The sequence below is a fragment of the Carcharodon carcharias genome, chromosome 21 (assembly GCF_017639515.1).
Source record: "Carcharodon carcharias isolate sCarCar2 chromosome 21, sCarCar2.pri, whole genome shotgun sequence".
In the NCBI taxonomy this organism is placed as follows: Eukaryota; Metazoa; Chordata; class Chondrichthyes; order Lamniformes; family Lamnidae; genus Carcharodon; species Carcharodon carcharias.
The window spans coordinates 36,121,925-36,141,683 of record NC_054487.1 but is presented as its reverse complement, the minus strand read 5'-3'; the positions used below and the strand labels follow the sequence as shown (position 1 = coordinate 36,141,683).

At 43.4% G+C, this 19,759-nt stretch overlaps 1 protein-coding gene across 1 annotated transcript in view; it reads right to left on the bottom strand.

The window, feature by feature from the left end:
• Window positions 1–19,759, bottom strand: part of efcab6 (EF-hand calcium binding domain 6) — a 128,301-nt gene that overhangs the window by 5,072 nt on the left and 103,470 nt on the right. Inside the window, exons 29-31 of the mRNA XM_041215642.1 lie at window positions 15,203–15,394; window positions 2,063–2,287; window positions 819–1,034 (exon numbers count right to left, since the gene is read on the bottom strand). Of these exons, the coding sequence (XP_041071576.1) occupies window positions 819–1,034; window positions 2,063–2,287; window positions 15,203–15,394 (633 nt within the window). The remainder of the gene's footprint in view (window positions 1–818; window positions 1,035–2,062; window positions 2,288–15,202; window positions 15,395–19,759) is intronic.

Sequence of the window (19,759 nt, the reverse complement as noted above, 5' to 3'; positions counted from 1 at the left end):
TGCCTTTCAGTTTTGTTCACAATTATGTAGTGGGCAGAATGCATACATTTCTCTATTTATAATTTTTGTGTAGTTTGGTTGCTCAAGGTGGGTGTTCTTTAGGCTAGAGGATTGCTTACCACTGTGTTTATTGCCCAGTGACAATATCAAGCAGCAGGTGCAGATGCTGAAGAGTTCCCTCTGTGGTAGAGCAACAGAGTATTGTAACCCAACCACAGAAACTGAGCAATAAAAATAGAAAATGCTAGGAATACTGAGGGTATCAAGCAGCAGCTGCAAGGAAGGCCTCAGCCTGAAACTCAGCTTTTGGAGCTGCCAATTTATTACAACTAAGCACCTCAGTTAATTCACACTCATTTGAAGCTGGATTAACAAAACAAGTTCATCATTTGCAAATGATTTCCATCATTATTTTGCTAGTTGTTGACATTCGTTTCTAATCCAATGGCTAATCTACAAAATTCTCAACACAGCTTTTCTTGAAATTAGTTTTCCAGCTATTTCTGTGTTGCACGCAAACTGCAATTATAGAAAAGTTGCAGAAAGCCACATAATTAAATAAATATCTAAATGAGGAACCAATTAGGTATTATTTAAAAGAAAAACAATGAGCCAAAAATTGCTAGAAGAATAATGATGCATCAATGGTGTTCATTATTATTAATTTATAAAAGATCTATTAGTGCTGACAAATTAATGCCTTGTGAACGGTAAGGTTAACAAGCCCAATTAACATTGTTTGCTGCAAGATGTGCCATTGCAACGTTACTGGTCCAATGATTTTAACAGAATGATAAATAACTAGCTTTTGATAGTACCTTGCAATCACTGTGGACGGAAGATGCAGTTTTGGGACGCTGAGCTTCAGAAGGCGGCCTACTCACAGGTCCAGTTGGTGATTGTTTTGCCGGTGATGTTGCTCGACTGCCCTTCGATTGCACATCCAATGACTCTCCAGTGAATTGCTTCAGAAATTTGTGGTAGTCCAGATTTCCAAAATCATTGACTGGCAAATGGTTCCATACGTTTTCAAACTGAAAGGAAGTGGAAATTTAAATAAAACACTCAAACTTTTTTTTCAATAAAATGCAATTTGCTTGAAGGTGATGAGTGTGAAATCAAAGGAAATGAGAAACTGGTCAAAATTCAACCCAAAACTACATGTAGTTTACTTGATGTTGGATATTTACAAATGTATGTTTCTTTAAAAGCAGATTTCTATCAGTTAGCATTTTAATATTATAACATATATTCAAACATCAGTTTACATTTATGCTGCTGACTTGCACACTTCTGCAAAAACAACCATAAATGCTACATATGTCCCCCTCCTCTCCTGAAAGTGATGAGTCATCCTAACACACTCTTCTTCAGCTGACAGTTGCCTGTTGATAGTAAGGATGATTGTTGGTCAGTATCAAAATGTGGAAGACAACAGATACTATTCTCACTTAATGTTCATACATGTGTACTTCCCATCAGGGACCACTGCATAGTTGATTTTATTGCCCCTAAATAGCACAAGGGTTTGAGACTACTATCATTGCACAGATTGGTTAGCTCAGACTGGGGATTAAATCAGTTCAGCATCAAACTATTAAGAGAGCCAGCACAGTCATTTCTACAGGTTAGCATTGGCATTTCCTATGGTTTCTATCCTTTCACAATGTCTTTTATTTTCACATCAGTAATCACTCATTCAAAGCAGATGCTTTAACCTTGAACGGAACTTGAATGTATTACTTTTTGCTTGAGAACAATTGATCCACTGGTGGTGCTACAGAGTCATTTTGTATTCTCTTTCTTAAATATATATACAGAAATCAAAAGAAAGAATACATAAGAAAATCATACAGACTAATCCTCTTCATTCAATGTTGATTAATTCAATATATTATGTTAATTGAATTGAAATCATGCAAGAAAATCCTTCTTTACTCTTTTATTAAAAACCCATAATTCATACTACTCGTTAATCCATTTTTTCCAAGAAAATAAAGGCCTTGAAGTAAAAGGAGGGGGTACTGCATCCACATATAATTCCTGTTTCTAAAGAGCATACCTGTTCATCTGTGAGGCTCATGAAATGCTTGAAAAATATTTCCTTAAAGTGCTTCTTAGAAATAACTTTTATATTAGCATAATCAACGTCTTCAAACTCTTGAGTAACAGTGTAGAGGCATGAATTGACAACCTCCCGGATATGGGTGATAATATCATTCATTGTTAACTGCTGAGACGATTTAGGCCTTGTGGTTTGATCTTGTCCTTCTGGTATCTGGGCAGCCTGCAACACAAGTCACTTTTAGTGATTAACTATAAATCATATAATCTACTCCAGACAGCATAAACAAATCAAAAATATGTACACGCAGTTCTACATGTGCTAGTTTGGTTCAATTCCTCAGATACCGAAGCAGAAACTCCTCAGATACTGAAGCAGTCCATGTCCAAATGCAGCAAGACCTGGACAATATCTAGGCTTCGGCTGACAAGTGGCAAGTAACATTCGCACCATGTACGTGCTAGGCAAGCACTATCTCCAACAAGAGAGAATCTAATCATCGCCCCTTGATGTTCAATGGCGTTACCATCACTGAATCCCCCACTATCAACACCCCATAGCGTTACCATTGACCAGTAACTGAACTGAACTAGCCAGATAAATACTGTGGCTACAAGAGCAGGTCAGAGGCTAGAAATCCTGCAGTGAGTAATTCACCTCCTGACTCCCCAAAGCCTGTTCACCGAGGCACAAGTTAGGAGTGTGATGGAATACTCCCCACCTGCCTGGATGAGTGCAGCTCCAACAACATTCAAGAAGCTCGACACCATTTAGGACAAAGAAACCCGCTTGATTGGCGCTCTGTCCCCAAACACTCACTCCCTTCACCACCGACGCACAGTGGCAGCATTGTGTACCATCTGCAAGATGCACTGCAGGAATTCACCAAGGCTCCTTAGACTACACCTTCCAAACCTATGGCTGCTACCATCTAGAAGGACAAAGGCAGCAGACACAAGGAAACAAAACCACCTGAAAATTCCCCTCCAAGCCACATACCATCCTGACTTGGAAATATATCACAGTTCCTTCACTGCCTCTGGGTCAATATACTGGTACTCCATCCCTAACAGCACTGTGGGTACATGGACTGCAGCTGTTCAAGAAAGCAACTCACCACCACTTTCTCAAGGGCAATTAGGGATGGGCAATAAATGCTGGCCAAGTCAACGACGCTCACATCCTATGAACAAATAAAAAAAACTGGAGGCAACTTCTGAAATACATGCTCTCTGATTTACAGAATGATGCTGCTCCATTTTCATAAGCTGATCCACTATGAAAGACAAAATCCATAGACTCAAAACTGCAATATTGGACAGAATTTTGTTGTGGTTTTGGGGGTCTCGCCAGCCCACTGGCAAGCCAGGGAGAGACCCGCAGTGCCTCTTTTCAGAAGGCCTGCCAATCTGCACATCAACCAGTCAGTGGTGAGGCCACCGATGGGCCTTCCTCTGGAATCAAGATGGCAGAAGTCCAGCCTAACAAGAGCTGGCAGCCAATCAGGGGCCAGCAACTCTTATGCTCAGTGGCGCCACAAAGGTGTCCATGGCTGCTGCTAGAAGGACACTCTTGGGACAGCTAAGTAATGTGGGACTGTGTGGGACTGGGTAGGTTGCGCAGGGCGGAGGTTGCGGAGGAGGTGGGGTGTTGGGGGGGTGAGGTGTCGAAAGAAAGGGCAGGGAAATGGCTCTCAGCGGGCCTCCCCTTCCCAATGTCCAGTCCCTCGATCAGACCTTTGATAGACGGACCCCACCAAGGTGACAGCAGCCACACAGGTTCACCCGTCGTGCATCCCTCAAGGCAACAGGCCTACCTGCAGCTGATTAATCTCAGCTGTGGCAGGTGAGGCCCTAAAGTGGTCATTAATTGGCCACTTAAAGGTCTCAAATGTGGCAGAGCAGGAAGGTCACTCATGAGCCTTCTCATACAGAAATTAGTTCTGCTGGAGGCAGAAAGTGGCTGGGTTCAGCTATACCACTACCCTCCCTAAGTAAATGCTTGCTACCAGCAAGAACAGAAGATTCCACCCATTCGTGTAATGCAGTAAAAATAAATTCTCCCAGAAATTCTTTAATCCAGCTAACCCAAGAAAATGACACACCAACTGCAGTATCTAAAATTTGTATAAAATGACACTGGGTGGTCTATTCTATTGAAAGATGCACCATTAGATATGCTCAGTTGTATACTTGTTCCCAATATCAAATCCTAAGGAGCCAAATGATTACTTTTCTGTCAATATAAAAAGGATTTAGTAAGGCAATGGTAGTTATTAATAGGAATTTTCTGCAGGCAATGCAGAGTCTACAGCACATGTGCCAGTTAAGGTCTCTCTCAGCGCCCAGTGCTAATAATTTCTAACTCTAACTCTAAGTGCTTCCAACACTAACGCCCTAACTTGAATTGAGTACATGGTGCAGGACAGCTGCATGCCTGTCGTTGTTGTGTCATCATTGTAGATATAGAAATGCTATAATGTCAATTTTCACTCCAATATAAAACTTTACTCACCATTATTTTATATTGGTGGTGGTGGGGTTGTGGGGGGTGGGGGTGGAGGTGGGGAGGTGAACACCTTTCTTACTTTACTTTTTTTTTAAAGAAATATATGAATCTTTTAAAACTTTTCAATTATTTTAATAAATACCACACCCCATTAAACCACTCAGAAACGCACAGTAATTGATGGAATTATTTTCTCACACATGTCATGAAGGCTGCCAGGCAACAATCAAAGAAGCTATATAATGAAATCAGTTAGAAAGTAATTTTAGAAAAACACAAAACATGATGCGTTTTGGAATGTGGTGTGCTGGAATCCGAACATTCTAAGATTCTTTACCTGAAATATGCATTGTGCTGAAACAGTAATGGAATCAAGCGATTCCCATGAAATTAAGCAATGATGAGGTGGATAACATAGAGATTAATTTGCAGAGGGATGGGGGAAAGAGATAAAAATGAAGAATTATCAATACTAGAAACCTGAAATATAGAAGAAAGGCTATTAATAAATACACAATTTTTTTAAAAATTAAACTTAAAAAAGCTCTCAGCATCCTGACCACCATTATGGGGGTAGCAGCCCTTCCAAGGCGGCAGCCTATGGCTATAGTTGAAGCCAGGAAGGCCTGCCTGGAGACTGCCACTCTTGTCTGCCACGAGGAGGCTAGCCGCAGGAAGCTGCCTTGTTCCCCTCTGGGGACCTGAATGCTGACTGGAAAGTTCCAGTCGGCTTCTGACAATGGACCTTAATAGGCCTTTAATCAGTTGAATTGGGTACCCATTGCTCGCAGGCAGGTAGCCCTGCTGCCCCCTACCACCCCAACTCTAGGAAAATGGCCTGGCCTGAGATGGGATTGAGTAAAGCAACTGGTATTCCAGTTGGCTGTGTGAAATTCCACACCCCCAACCTGTATGCCTACCCCTTTTGGGACCTAAAAATTATCAGAATAAAGGATAAAGGAAAGGGGAAAAACCTATTTACGGAATTAACTAAATTAACAGCATATGGTGGATACTCTATGACTTTATAATAATAACAATAGTTGAAAGACAAGAATAAAGAAACAGTAACTACTAATGCAAAGAAGAGCCAATTGGTTTAATAGCAAACCCACTATTTCAACTGTTTCCTATTGTACTGAGCACATCTCCTGCAATTGGCCCCAAGAAAAACATTGAAGATGCAAAGACAAGCAGGGGACAATAGGCAGGGTTGTCAGAGATCTTCAGCACACTGGAATGAAGGGTGGAGGAGTCCGTCCATGTTCTGTCTGATGTTGTGGCTCTAGTATGCAAGAGCACTGAAGTCCCCATGCAAGAGGTGGCAGCCACCTCAGAGACCCAGGTCCAGAAGGATGCACAGTTTCTGTTGGATGTGCGCTCGGACCTGCACTCCATCACTCTAGCCATGTGTGTGTTCCAGCAATGGCTAGGCGAGAGGGGAGGTGAGGCACTTCAAACTCCCTGCAGGTACCCCTTCCTCTCAAGGAGTCAGGGAAGGGCCCTTGGATACCCAAAGGGAGAAGCATCAGCCAGACATCCTGGTAGCACCACCCAGGGGTCTCCAAGGATGTCCTACTGCTCCAAATCCCCTTTGCCTGTGACCCCATCAACTCCAGCAGGTCAGGCCGAGGAGCTTGCACCTGCCCTGCAGCAGGAGACCCTTAGAAAGTCGGAGCCCTCCACGCCTCAGGCCACCAGAGGACACCCGTTAAAGTCATCTCAGCCAACAGGCTATAGCAGTCAGCAGGCTGCCTCCACCTCTGCTTCAGATGTTGGGGCTGCCCCTAGACGTAACAGTAGGGTAAAGAAAATTAAGAAGTGAATGCACAATGGTGGCACAGGTGTTCAATCACTATATATACTTTTCACCTCATTAAATTATTTTGCTTTCATCCCTCTCCAGGTCTCAGGTATTGAATGGCTCATTGGTGTGATGCAATGTCCTATGTTCATTCAAGGGTACTAAATGCCCCCACTCCCCCAATTATCTCCCATCTTGTCCCTTAGTTCCATGAGGTCGCACTCAATCTCATGTCAGTCAGTCACCTTTAATTCCATAACAACTTGAACAAAGGTAATTCCTATATGAAAATGATGGCTGGACAATGCATATGTAAACCTCGCACCTGAGGCTCACATTATGTGACCTCATGAGAATTGTTCACGGAAGGTTAATGATCATCCTGATCCTGCCACAGTGAAGTTTGTTTTTGTAGATGTTATAAGTATTTATTGTGACCCATGTTGGAGGATTTTCACCCAGGTGCACTTTCAATGGCCTTTATTTTATGACTGAGGTTTTGGTAAAAGTATTATTCATCATCAACCTTTGATGCTTCCCTGCAGCATTATTTCATCTACCACTTTTAAGGCTGAATATTACCCCTTTATTAGTTCTCTCTCTCCCCATGCATGATGCTGAGTGATAGAAGTTGGTGACATTTGGAATGTCTGCTAGAAGGGCATGAGTATGTGATGTCAGAGGCATGTGATCATCCTGGTGAAATCGTCCAATTACATGTGAGGATGTTACTTTTCTCCTGAATGGCTGCCTAGCGTTGCTTGATGGAATCCCCCTTTGAGATCACACAATGCCAATCAACATAGGATTTCGTTACATGACTGTGCAATCAGTGTCTTAGGGTTCAAAGCAAAGATTGACCTTTCTAAGATGGACAAGGTTAAGGACTGTAATAGTATGAAAGTGATGCTCCAGTACATTTCCTGAGTGCTAATCAGTATCTACGAAGGGACTAAACTATCCTTGACTGCTGTGTCAAAATGACTGGGCCACGTCTCTTCCCAATGCTAAGGCAATGCAGAATTTAGACTTGGCAGGCTTCTGACGAGTGCAGGGTAATGAGTGTTTGTCAATAATCACATGATGGTCCTGCTGAACTTTTCTATGAGGATAATGCTAACGTAACTCGCAGCTTTGGGCACATGCAGTCATGTGACAGACAACAGTGTCTTGGTGTCCAATGGCATCTTGGGGCTCAGTATCAAGATGTGGTCTCTGCATTAATCATGCAAGAGAACTGGTGTTTGGAGAGATAGTGCTGTCCGAATGCAGCTCCTACTTCAGATGGTCAAGCGATAACCATTGACTTATGTTTTTCCTCTTAGAGTCATCTTGCTAAACTCTTGTCACACTTGCATTAATGCATCAACGTGTGCAACGCCTCATGAAGGCTGCATGGCCACTGACTTTTTTGCACCATGGTTGAAAGGACTGCATCATATGTCGCTGCTGAAGGATATGTACTGGTGGAATGCTTACCCCATTACACAGTGGTCACATGCTCCCTAGACTGCTGTACCTTCCAAAGATGTCCCCATCATTAGGCTGAAGGTGACTTATACTTCCACCGTTATCATTTTGAGATTGATGACCTTTCATGAGATGTTGAGGATGATGATGAAGGACTTATTGTCTCCTCTGCACTGAAGCATGAGGAGAACTACTCTTGTATCACCTTGTCTTCACCTTATTCATTCTGGAATCTTGTAGCTATGGGATTGTCACAGGCACGCTTTCTGCATTGTGCATGTGTAATGGCATCCTCATGTGGCTTGTCTGAATCCTTACCCTCTTCACATTTTTCACCTTCAACGTCTTCCTAATCTGAGGAAACATGTAGCTGCTCCACGTCTTCCTGCGGCAAAACATCCCCTCTTTGCAGCACAAGGTTGTGCAGGGCACAGCAAACAATGATGATGTTGGACACCCTCTGTGGTGAGTATTGGAGAGCCCCGCCTGATCAGTTTAAACGTCTGAAACGCATCTTTAAGAGGCCAATAATCTACTCTATTAAGGACCTTGTGGCTGTATGTGCAGCATTGTATCTCTCCTCAGACACACTCTGCAGATGATGAATAGGCATCATTAGACACTTCTTTAGGAGGTACCCCTTATCACCAGGGAGCCAACCCTTGATCTGCCAAGAGCCCTTAAAGATCTGTGGCACCTGTGAGTGAGCTTGCTGATGTTTTTGACATGTTTAAAGGCAATACAGTTTTAGCTGAGTTGAGGAGACCATAATTACCAAAGACATTGTGTTCGGTTGCTTTATATTTATATTCCCCTGGGAACAAAATTGTTTGAAGCTTCAAGATGTAAGAGTTATGACAGCTTCCTAAGTACCTAGCACAAACATGCACGATATGCTTTATGCGATCATGGATTAGCTGAATGCTTAGAGAGTGAAATCCATTTCTATCAAAATCTATTTCATATCAATGAATTGGACAGGCTGCTGCCAGGGAACTTTCAAGGCCACATGTGTGCAGTCGATGGCGTCCTATACTTGCGGGAACCCTGCGATCGCTGCAAATCTCACAGCTCTGGCAGCCTGCTTGTTTCATCTATGCAGAACTGCACACAATGATGAGCTTTATTGAAAAGGGCATCACTCACCTCCCTTATGCATTTATGCCGATTGTGAGATTCCGCAGCGATCCACAGAGGAGCCCTAGAAGGGCCTGCTGGCAAAAAAGTTGAGTGTGGCAATAACCTTAAGAGCAACCGACATTGGATGCCCTCTCAGTCCATGCAACGTGAGATCCTCAAGGAGAATGTGGTAAATATGAGTTACCACATCCGTAGACAAGTGAAGGCATCTGCAGCACTGTCTTTCTCTCATCTACACGTATGAGCAGCATCTTCTGTAGACCTTTGGTCACCACAAAGGTCTTCGTGGATTTGGTTCCTCTTTGTTGCATCTGAGCCTTGTTGGGGCCCTGCTTGCTCTTGATCCTCAGGGCGATTGTCGTCCCTGAGCCGTGCCAAATGGCGATAGGCCCTTTCGCATCAAAACTATCAAGGCGGCAGCAATGCCTGCATCCTGCATTCTCAACTTCTCCTTGTTTCTGTAAACTGATACAATTGAGCAATCAATGTTAGCTCCCATTGATCTGTGTTCCTCCACATACAAGACAGTTATGCGTTCTCGAGCCCCTGACTTTCCCTTAGTTTGCACATTGCACATCAAGGCAACCCCTTGCAGGGTGATATCATCCTGGAGGCTTGATCTGTCCCCTGAGATATGAATGTGCATTCACAACAAGGGTGTTCATTAGGGTCCAAAGACTCAAGTCCTCGGAATCATAATCAGCCTTGTGTTGGTTGCGCTCCAGTGGCCTTTAAAACAGCTATGGATACCCAGTCCTTGTACTTCCATCCTGACTAGAAGCATGTGCCTTGAAAACAATGACCAATGCACTGGGAAGATGGAGGTTTGTAGGGCCCATGTTGCCTCTGTGCAGTAGACTTGGACACTGATTCTTAGAGCCTGCATCCATTCTGACATGCCTCTGTGAGGATCAGATGCCAATTAAGACCATATGCACCATAGTACCTAGAACCTAATGGATTATTGTCTGAACGTGCACCATTAAAAAAGGAGCCAAGCTCATTCATTGTGCATGAGACCCTCGAGTCCAGTACTCTGCTGAGCCAAGCTCTCCATCTTTTGAGAAAGACAGTTATAGGGTGCCCCTTCAATCGGCTAAAAATAGTTGTGCACAACTCTTCCCTCATGCCTTGAGACCCCTCCCATATGCTTTCTTCAAGCTTGCTTTTCCAACTGTGTCATTGATCACTGAGAGCGAATAGGGTGCTGATTAGATTCATGGGTGCAACCAGCTTCCAAACTCCCTATCACCTACCAAGTTCCTTCCATCCTCCTCCATAGTCATCTTAATTCCCATTCCTCCTGTTATCCTGCCTCCCCCCCGTTACCCTTGACCCCACCATTGTGTATGCTGATATTTTTGCGAGACAGGGGAGGGGGTAAAAGAAGAGGAGGCTTTGCATTATTAGTTAAGGAGTCAGTTACTGCAGTAAGGAGAGATGATATCTTGGAGGGGGCATCGAACAAAGCTTTGTGGGTAGAGCTTAGGAATAAAAAAGGGGCAACCACATTATTAGGTGTTTATTATAGACCCCCAGATAGTCAGTGGGAAATTCAGGAGCAAATATGTGCACAATTTGTGGAGGTGTGTAAAAACAATAACAATAGGGTAATTATATTAGGTGATTTCAACTTTCCCAACATTAATTGGGATAGACATAGTGTTGAGGGCTTGGATGGAGTGGATTTCTTGAAATGTGCTCAGGAGAACTTTTTAGGTCAATATGTAGAAGGTCCGACAAGGTACAGTGCGTGGCTGGACTTAATTCTGGGGAATGAAGCCGGACAGGTGGCTGAGGTGGTGGTAGGCGAGTATTTTAGTGAAAGCGACCACAACATGGTACAGTCTAAGTTTGTTATGGACAAAGAAATCGACAAGTTACAAAAAAACGTTTTGGATTGGGGGAGAGTGGATTTTAGTAAAATAAGACAGGATCTGGCCAAGATAGACTAGGAACAGTTACTTGTGGGGAAATCTACAGAGGAACAGTTGGAGGGGGGGGTGTTCTAAAAGGAAATGGGGAGGGTCCAGGCTCAACATGTATAAGGTGATAGGAAGAAGTAACAAGCCCAGCGAACCATGGTTGACCAGAGATATTCAGGTTACAATGAGAAGGAAAAGAGGCTTTTAGCAGGTACAAGGGAAGCAAATTAGCAGAGGCATTAGTGGAGTACAGACAGTGCAGGGTGGAAATTAAGAAAGCAATTAGGAGAGCAAAGAGGGGATATGAGAAAGCTCTGGCTGGTAAAAGTAGGGAAAATCCCAAGATATTCTATAAGTATATCAATGGGAACAGGGAAAGGGAAAGAGTAGGGCCCATAAGGGACCAAGGGGGCAATCTATGGGTGGAGCCAGAGGAAATCACTAGAGTGTTGAGTGAATACTTCACATCCGTCTTCACCCAAGAAAATGAGGGTGAAGGTATCGAACTCGGGGAGAGAGACTGCGAGGTTCTTAAGCAAATTGATATAGGGAGTGACAAGGTATCGGAGGTGTTGGCAGGCTTAAAAGTGGACAAATCTCCAGGTCCAGATGATTTGTGTCCCAGACTGCTGAGGGGGCCAAGGGAGGAGATTGCAGGGGCTCTGACCCAATTTTTTTTATTTCTCTCTGGCCACGGGGGAGGTGCCAGAGGACTGGAGAACAGCTAATGTGGTTCCACTATTTAAGAAGGGTTGTAGAGATAAGCCAGGGAACTACAGGCCAATGAGTCTCACGTCAGTGGTAGGGAAACTATTGGAGAATGTTCTGAAGGAGAGGCAAGGTTTGGTCAGGGATAGTCAGCATGGCTTTGTCAGAGGAGGTCATGCCTAAATGATTGAATTTTTTGAGGAGGTGATCAGGTGTGTAGATGAGGGTAGTGCAGTTGATGTAGTTTATGTGGATTTCAGAAAAACCTTTGACAAGGTCCCACATGGGAGACTTATAAAGAAGGCACATGGGATACAGGGTAATTTGATAAGGTGGATTCAAAATTGGCTTAGTTGTAGGAGGCAGAGGGTGATGACAGAAGGATGCTTTAGTGACTAGAAGCCAGCGTCCAGTGGCATACCACAGGGATCTGTGCTCAGTCCCCTATTATTTGTCATTTATATAAACAACATAGATGACTATGTGGGGGGTAGGATTAGTAAGTTTGCGGATGACACAAAGTTTGGCTGGGTGCTTAACAGTGAGGTTAAGTGTCTTGGGCTAGATATACGAAGATATAGATGGGATGGTCAAATGGGCAGATAAGTGGCAGATGGAATTTAACCTGAAAAGTGTGAGGTGATACACTTTGGAAGGAGTAATTTAACAAGGAAGTATTCAATGAACGGCATGACACTAGGAAGTTCTGAGGAACAAAGTGACCTTGGTGTGTGTGTCCATAGATCTCTGAAGGCAGAGAGGCACGTTAGTGGGATGGTGAAAAAGGCACATGGGACACTTGCCTTTACCAATCGAGGCATGGATTACAAAAGTAGGGAGGTCATGTTGGACAAAAACAAAAACAGAATTACCTGGAAAAACTCAGCAGGTCCGGCAGCATCGGCGGAGAAGAAAAGAGTTGACGTTTCGAGTCCTCATGACCCTTTGACTCTCCGCCCCCCACACACACACTTTAAACCAGCTTATATTTCAACTCTTTCTTGGACTCGAACTCAAGTTCTGTCGAAGGGTCATGAGGACTCGAAACATCAACTCTTTTCTTCTCCGCCGATGCTGCCGGACCCGCTGAGTTTTTCCAGGTAATTCTGTTTTTGTTTTTGTTTTGGATTTCCAGCATCCGCAGTTTTTTTGTTTTTATTTAGGTCATGTTGGAGTTGTATAGAACCTTGGTGAGGCCACAGCTGGAATACTGTGTGCAGTTCTGGTCACCACATTACAGGAAGGATGTGATTGCACTGGAGGGGGTGCAGAGGAGATTCACCAGGATGTTGCCTGGGATGAAACATTTAAGTTATGAAGAGAGGCTGGATAGACTTGGGTTGTTTTTGTTGGAGCAGAGGAGAATGAGGGGCGACCTGATCAAGGTGTACAAGATTATGAAGGGCACAGACAGGGTGGATAGGGAGCAGCTGTGCCCCTTGGTTGAAAGATCAGTCACAAGGGAGCATAAGTTCAAAGTGAGGGGCAGGAGGTTTAGGGGGATGTGAGGAAAAACTTTTTTACCCGGAGGATGGTGACGGTCTGGAATGTGCTGCCTGGGAGGGTGGTGGAGGCGGGTTGCCTCACATCCTTTAAAAAGTACCTGGATGAGCACTTGGTACGTTATAACATTCAAGGCTATGAGCCAAGTGCTGGTAAATGGGATTAGGTACGTAGGTCAGGTACTTCTTATGTGTCGGTGCAGACTCGATGAGCCGAAGGGCCTCTTCTGCACTATGATTCTGTGTAATAAAAAAAACCTTTTCAACCACTGATATGCAGGATGCAGACGCTTCTCCTGACTGTGACTGTGCCACCTACCTCACAGTGCTATGCCTCTAACCCCCAGAACCCAATTGTTTAGGTGACTGACCATAGCCTGCACACCATGCTATGCATGACCATCACTGCCCAGAGAGGCCTTCCCCTGCCCAAGACATGCAAGCCCTAGGACAGTATGTTCAATATGCCCCCAACAATGAGGCCTCAGCCCCAAGACAATCTGTTCAATATGCCCCCATCAGCGAGACCTCAGCCCCAGTACAGTCTGTTCATTATGCCCCCGACAGCCAGGCCTCAGCCCCAGTACAGTATGTTCAATATGCACCCCCACCGACCCTTAACAGCGAGGCCTCTGCTCCAGGACAGTCTCTGACTCCTCCTTGGACAGTCTTATAACTCTTGCCCCAGGACAGTCTTTCACTGCTCCACTCTGCTTCCCCCTTGCAACACCTTCCACCCCCCCACCAGTCCTTTCTCTGTCTTCCCCCTTCTCTCCTGTGTTCCATTACCCCCCTCCCCTGATCCTGCCTCTGTCTCCCCCCTTCTCTCTCCTGTGTTCCACCAACTGCCACCTCCACCCTCCTGGTCTCATTTCTGTCTTACCACTCCCTGCTGCCCTTCCCGTGCCCAGCCTTGGCGCAGCTTGTAAAACAAGCACTCGAAATCTCGTAGCAACGCTATTAAAGTTAGAGGAAAAAAGCGTCTACGTATCTCAGCTTCATTGATGAAGTAAAGCTTGCCAGGTACACACCACTTATATACAGTCAAGAAACAGGCCATTCTAATTATCCGCTGGTGGGGTGCTTAATTTGGAAGGGAGATGTAAACCCTGGTGAGTTGGCCTTGTAATGCGCATTCATGAGATGTGACCTGCCTTTAACCCGCCATCAAAGTCAGGAGAACAAAATTCCAAACCAATTTCCTGGGAAACTGACTTTTGCATCACACCAAAGTTTGTGCCCCTGCCTGCCACGATTCCCACTGCTGGTGGGAGTGGAAAATTCCACCCTTTATGTTAACTGGCTCTGTAATATAACCTAAATCTTCCCTCGCTGATAAATATAGGAAGCAGGTTCAGCAACAAAGATCGCATATATAATCTTGCGCGTGGAAAGTTAGTTTGTGATTTGACAAAGTAATTAGTTGCTTCTCCAGTATGCATACATGTCAACAATGTAGAAATGGTCCATGTGAGCTAAAAGATCAGGCCTGGAGATAGGATACCTGACCCAAATAACTGCAGCAGCAGCTATTGACGTCTGACACCACTAGCAACCACCCAGAATAGCTTCCCAGAGTAGCCAGAATGTAAAGCTGTAAACCAAACATCAAGTTAATTACCATTTGCTAAACCAGTGTTGTTAAACTGTGATTTTAACCTGGGCTTGCTGATTCATGCCCCATTATAACGATCTTGTTCTGTTATCAGAAATCAAAATTCATTGTATAAGAAATATCTCCTTGTTACAGAGTTAAACAATAGAAACTGTCATAATAGTAATGCACAATAAAAGCATATATGAACTTGATTTGAATTTAATTTACAAAGCTGTTTCTAATATCCTAATAAGTTAATGTTTCAGCACTAAAATAAATGAAAAATGCTTGCAATTATGAAATACTCAATAGTTCAGTATTTTTTCTAACGCTTTATAAAGTTGCTCATTAAATATTTCTCAAAAATGATTTGTAGATATGCAACATGAAGGAGGTTATATGTGCTTGTTGGGAAAAAAAAATTCAAAGAGGTAAAGGGCTGAACAGTTGAACAATAAACACTAGGATGTGAATTATGCTGACCTTGTAATTGTAAATATTGTAGCTCTGTAGGAAGTCAAGCCAGTCTACCATGTAGTCTGAGTCTAATTTTAATTTGCTGAGGAGGTAATTGAACTCCCTGTCTGTCAGTCTGAAGCATACATTATGAAGCACCTGGCGGAATGCTAATGAATTGATCTTTCCATTTCCATATTTATCAAATGATCTGAAGGCCTGAGGAAACATTATGCAAAAAAATCAAGGAACAATGTTTCATATCCATGCTCATTACAACAAAAACATCTCCCAAATCCCTTTGATGGCTCAATGCACAATGCAGCAAGGCACTAAGTCAAACAGATCAATAAAGTTTCAGATTTCATTCACTATCTGCACTGGGTTAGTTGAATGGTAAACTAACCTTAGTGCCCTTGACTAGGGAAGGAATAAAACAGGGCTCCTGCTATCATTCACACTCAAGAACTCCTGGTGTGGTGCATAGGCAAGGTCAATATTGTTTTGGACTATGAACCAGGCCCACCTCCCTAATTAAGTACTTGTTAGAACTCATGCACAAAGGACTGTCACAGGCACAATGTCTGACAGGCTGGCTGTTGCCTGCCAAATCATAATCCATATCAATGTTCCCAAAAGGAGGAGGGCAATATATGAATGCACAACAAAAATGTCTTCCATAGTCTTAGCAGCAGGCCTGCTTCAATTTTGAAGCAGACTATTATACGGGTATGAGGATGCAATAGGCCAGTTAAGTTAGATATTAACTTCTAGAGCAAAGAGCAGGCACAGATATGATGGGCAGAATGGCCTCTTTCAGTGCTGCACACTTCTATAGTTCTGTTGATCAAGCTTTTGAGTTCTTAAAGCAACATAAAGATGCATTAGTATCTGAACATTCTGCACCTAGACTAGTATGGACTGGTATGGATGCATGCCTATATAATTTCCCACTTATCCAAGTTTCCAACAATCTGGGTATCTGGGAAAGTGGTGGTAGAGAAGTTAGTTGTTTCCTACAGAAGAGGAAGGAAGGGAAGGAATAATCAAGAAATAATAATACAAAAGACCTATGACTTATCCCAGGCACCTCATATAACTGCTTGTTGTGTAGCGGAACTATTTTAAATGCAGGTATCAGGGTGTGCATTAGTGATTAATTTTCAGGTGGGAGGCAGTGTAGCTGCAAGATAACAAGAGTTTGAAAAAAGAGAGAATCTGTTTTGTTTACTGAATTTTCAGCAGAATTCTTGTAATGGTACAGACTTCAGTTGGTTTCTTGTTTTATTCATATGGCAGAGGGTCCTGATAACAATAGACAATTGTCCCATGGACCAGAATTTTTGATGTAATGAGTAGAGTGCTACAGAGATCAATGCTGGGGCCTCAACTGTTTACAATTTATGTAAATGATTGGGATGAAGGGACCAAAGCAATGGTGACTAAATTTGCTGCTGACAGAAAGATGGGTTAGAAAGTAAGTTGTGAAAAGGACATAAGGAGGCTACTAAGGGATAAAGCTAGATTAAGTGAGTGGGCAAAGATATGGCAAATGGAGTATAATGTGGGAAAATGTAAAATTGTGCATTTTGGCAGGAAGAATAAAAATGCATATTATCTAACTGGTGAGAGATTGCAGAGCTCTGAGGTGCAGAGGGATCTTGGCATCCTAGTGAATGAACTGCAAAAGGTTAGTATGCAGGTACAGCAAGTATTTAAGAAGGCTAATAGAATTTTTCATTTATTGCGAGGGAATGGAATACAAAAGTAGAGAGGTTATGTTTCAGTTATACAGGGCATTGGTGAGACCACATCTGGAGTACTGTGTACAGTATTAGTCTCCTTATTTAAGGAAGGATAAAAATGCATTGGAAGCAGTTCAGAAAAGGTTTACTAGACTAACACCTGGAATGGGCTGGTTGGCTTATGAGGATAGATTGGACAGGCTAGGCTTGTATCCACTGGTGTGTAGAAGAGTAAGAGGTGATTTGATTGCAACATATAGATCTCGAGGGGTCTTGACAGGGTGGATGTGGAAAGGATGTTTCCTCTTGTGGGAGGATCTAGAATCTGGGGTCACTGTTTAAAAATAAGGATTGCCCATTTAAGACAGAAATAAGGGGAACTTTTTTCTCACAGAAGGTCGTGAGTCTTTGACACTCTCTTCTTCAAAAGGCGGTGGAAGCAGAGTCTTTCAATATTTTAGGGCAGAGGTAGATAGATTCTTGATAAGTAAAGAGGTGAAAGGTTATAAGGGGTAGGCAGGAATGTGGAGAAATCAGATCAGCCATGATTTTAATGAATGGCAGCACAGGCTCGAGGGGTCAAGTTTCCTACTCCTGCTCCTAACTCGTATGTTCATATGTCTGTCCATAAAGGTTGCAAACGTAATGATTTATATCTTTGGGCTGTATTTGTCACTTTCGTTTATCTCAAACTCAAAATTGGGCATCAGTATAAATTTTTAATTGTGGCCAGCTTCACTGTGCAGCTTATCACATGTTCAGATAAATATTGAAGAGAAAACACAAGTGAAAATTTCTCTCTGTCATTAAATTATGATCAACTTATTTAATAGAGAGGAGCATGGACGTGGACCAAAATCCTGAGAACAGCCTTTAAGTCACCAAGCGGAATTTGATGCCCTCCCCTGTGGTAAGCTTGGAGATGGGGAGGGCAATTAATCAGACAGGAGGGTGGCAAATGAGGACCCTGCCACCTTCACTCCTCCACCCCAATTAAGTCTGTGGCAGGAGTATCTATGGATTGCCTTCCTATCCTGCCACCAATTGAGACCCTTAAGTGGGCAATTAATGCTCACTTATGGGCCTCATCCTGCCACCACTGGTAATAACCCAGCAGGCAAGCAGAGGACTCACCATGAAGGGAGCAAGTCAAGAAAACAAGTGCGGGGTTGCATGCGGGATCCCAAAATGAGGGGGAGGGGGGGAAAATGCCTGATTGAGGGGCCTGGCATCAGGAAGGGGTCCCCTGCCCTCGCCACCAGCCCCACTTCGTGACGCCCGATCATGACCACCCTCCTGCCATCACTCACCTGTGGCCTTGGGTCCAGCAATGATCCTGGGATCTGGGTGGATGTCATACCAACAGCAGCCACCACTTCCTCAGAGGCGCTGCTGTTCAATCGAGTTGCTGGCCTTTGATTGGCCAGAAACACTCGGCGGGCAGGACTTCCATCCCTGAGGTCCTTGATCCTGGGGAAGGCCCTTTACTGTCCCCGAGTGGCACTTAACTGGCAGGCCTTCCTTACAAGAGGTGACACAGGGCTCTTGTCAGCTCTCTAGCCGATGGGCAAGACCCCTATCACCTCCATTAAATACCACCCATCATCATTGTTCGCATATTGACAGGCATTAAAAGGACCTTGGGAGGCCAAGGGTTGTTTTTATTATTTCTTCTTGGGACATAAGCAGATAAACCAGATAGTCACATGTATTACAGGTCAGTCAGACATTAAATGAGACAGTTTACTCACTATAGTTAGAAAGGGGCAGAATATGTCTAAGGAATTATAGACCAGTGAGCTTAACATCGGTAATAGGAAAAATAAAGGAGCCCCTACCAAAGGTGAGAGTAGAAGAACATCCAGAAACAAAAAGTATAATAATGAATAGTTAGCATGAATTTCAAAAAGGAAAATCATGCTTGACCAACCTGATTGAATTTTTTTGAGGAATAATAGAGAGAGTAGACATTGGCACTGCTGTTGATGTAATTTATTTGGATTTTCAAAAAGCCTTCAATAAGGTACCCCATAATAGGCTAATGAATAAAGTCAGAGAATGTGCAGTAAGGGGAGAAGTGGCAGAGTGGATTGCTAACTGGCTTCAAGACAGAAAGCAGAGAGTGGGAGTAAAGAGTAGTTATTCAGAGTGGCAGAAGGTGGGAGGTGGTGATCCAGAATGATCAGCGCTGGGACCACTGCTGTTCACTGCTGAGGAGAGCTGTAGCAGATTACAGGAGGATATTAATAAATTTACAGAATGGGCAAATAATTGGCAAATGAAGTTCAAGACAGGTGAATGTGAGGTAGTACATTTTGGTTGGAAGAATAGGGAGCTCACTTATTAATTGCAAGGTGCGAGTATAGGTGGGTAGAGGTACAAAGGGATCTTGCATACACCAAATACACCAATCACTAAATGTTGTGCCAAATGTTAGCAAAGCCATTTTTAAAAAAAGCAAACCAAGCACTGGGTTTAGAATTAAAATGTAGGGAAGCTATTCTAAACCTTGATTAAGACACAATTAGCATGCTACAGAAAGTTCTGGTTGCCATATTATAAAAATGATATAGAGGCACTGAGAGAGTGCAGAGAAGGTTTATAAGGATGATGCCAAAAATGTGAGAGTATACATATAAGGAAAGGTTCGACAGGCTGGGTCTCTATTCTCTTGAAAAAAGAAGGCTGTGGGGTGACCTTGTAGAGGTCTTTGAAATGATGAAAGATTTTGATAGAATGGATATAGAGAGAATGTTTTCCCTTGCGGAGGAGACCATAATTTGAGACCATCGATATAAGATAGCCATCAAGAAATCCTACAGGGAATTCAGAAGAAACA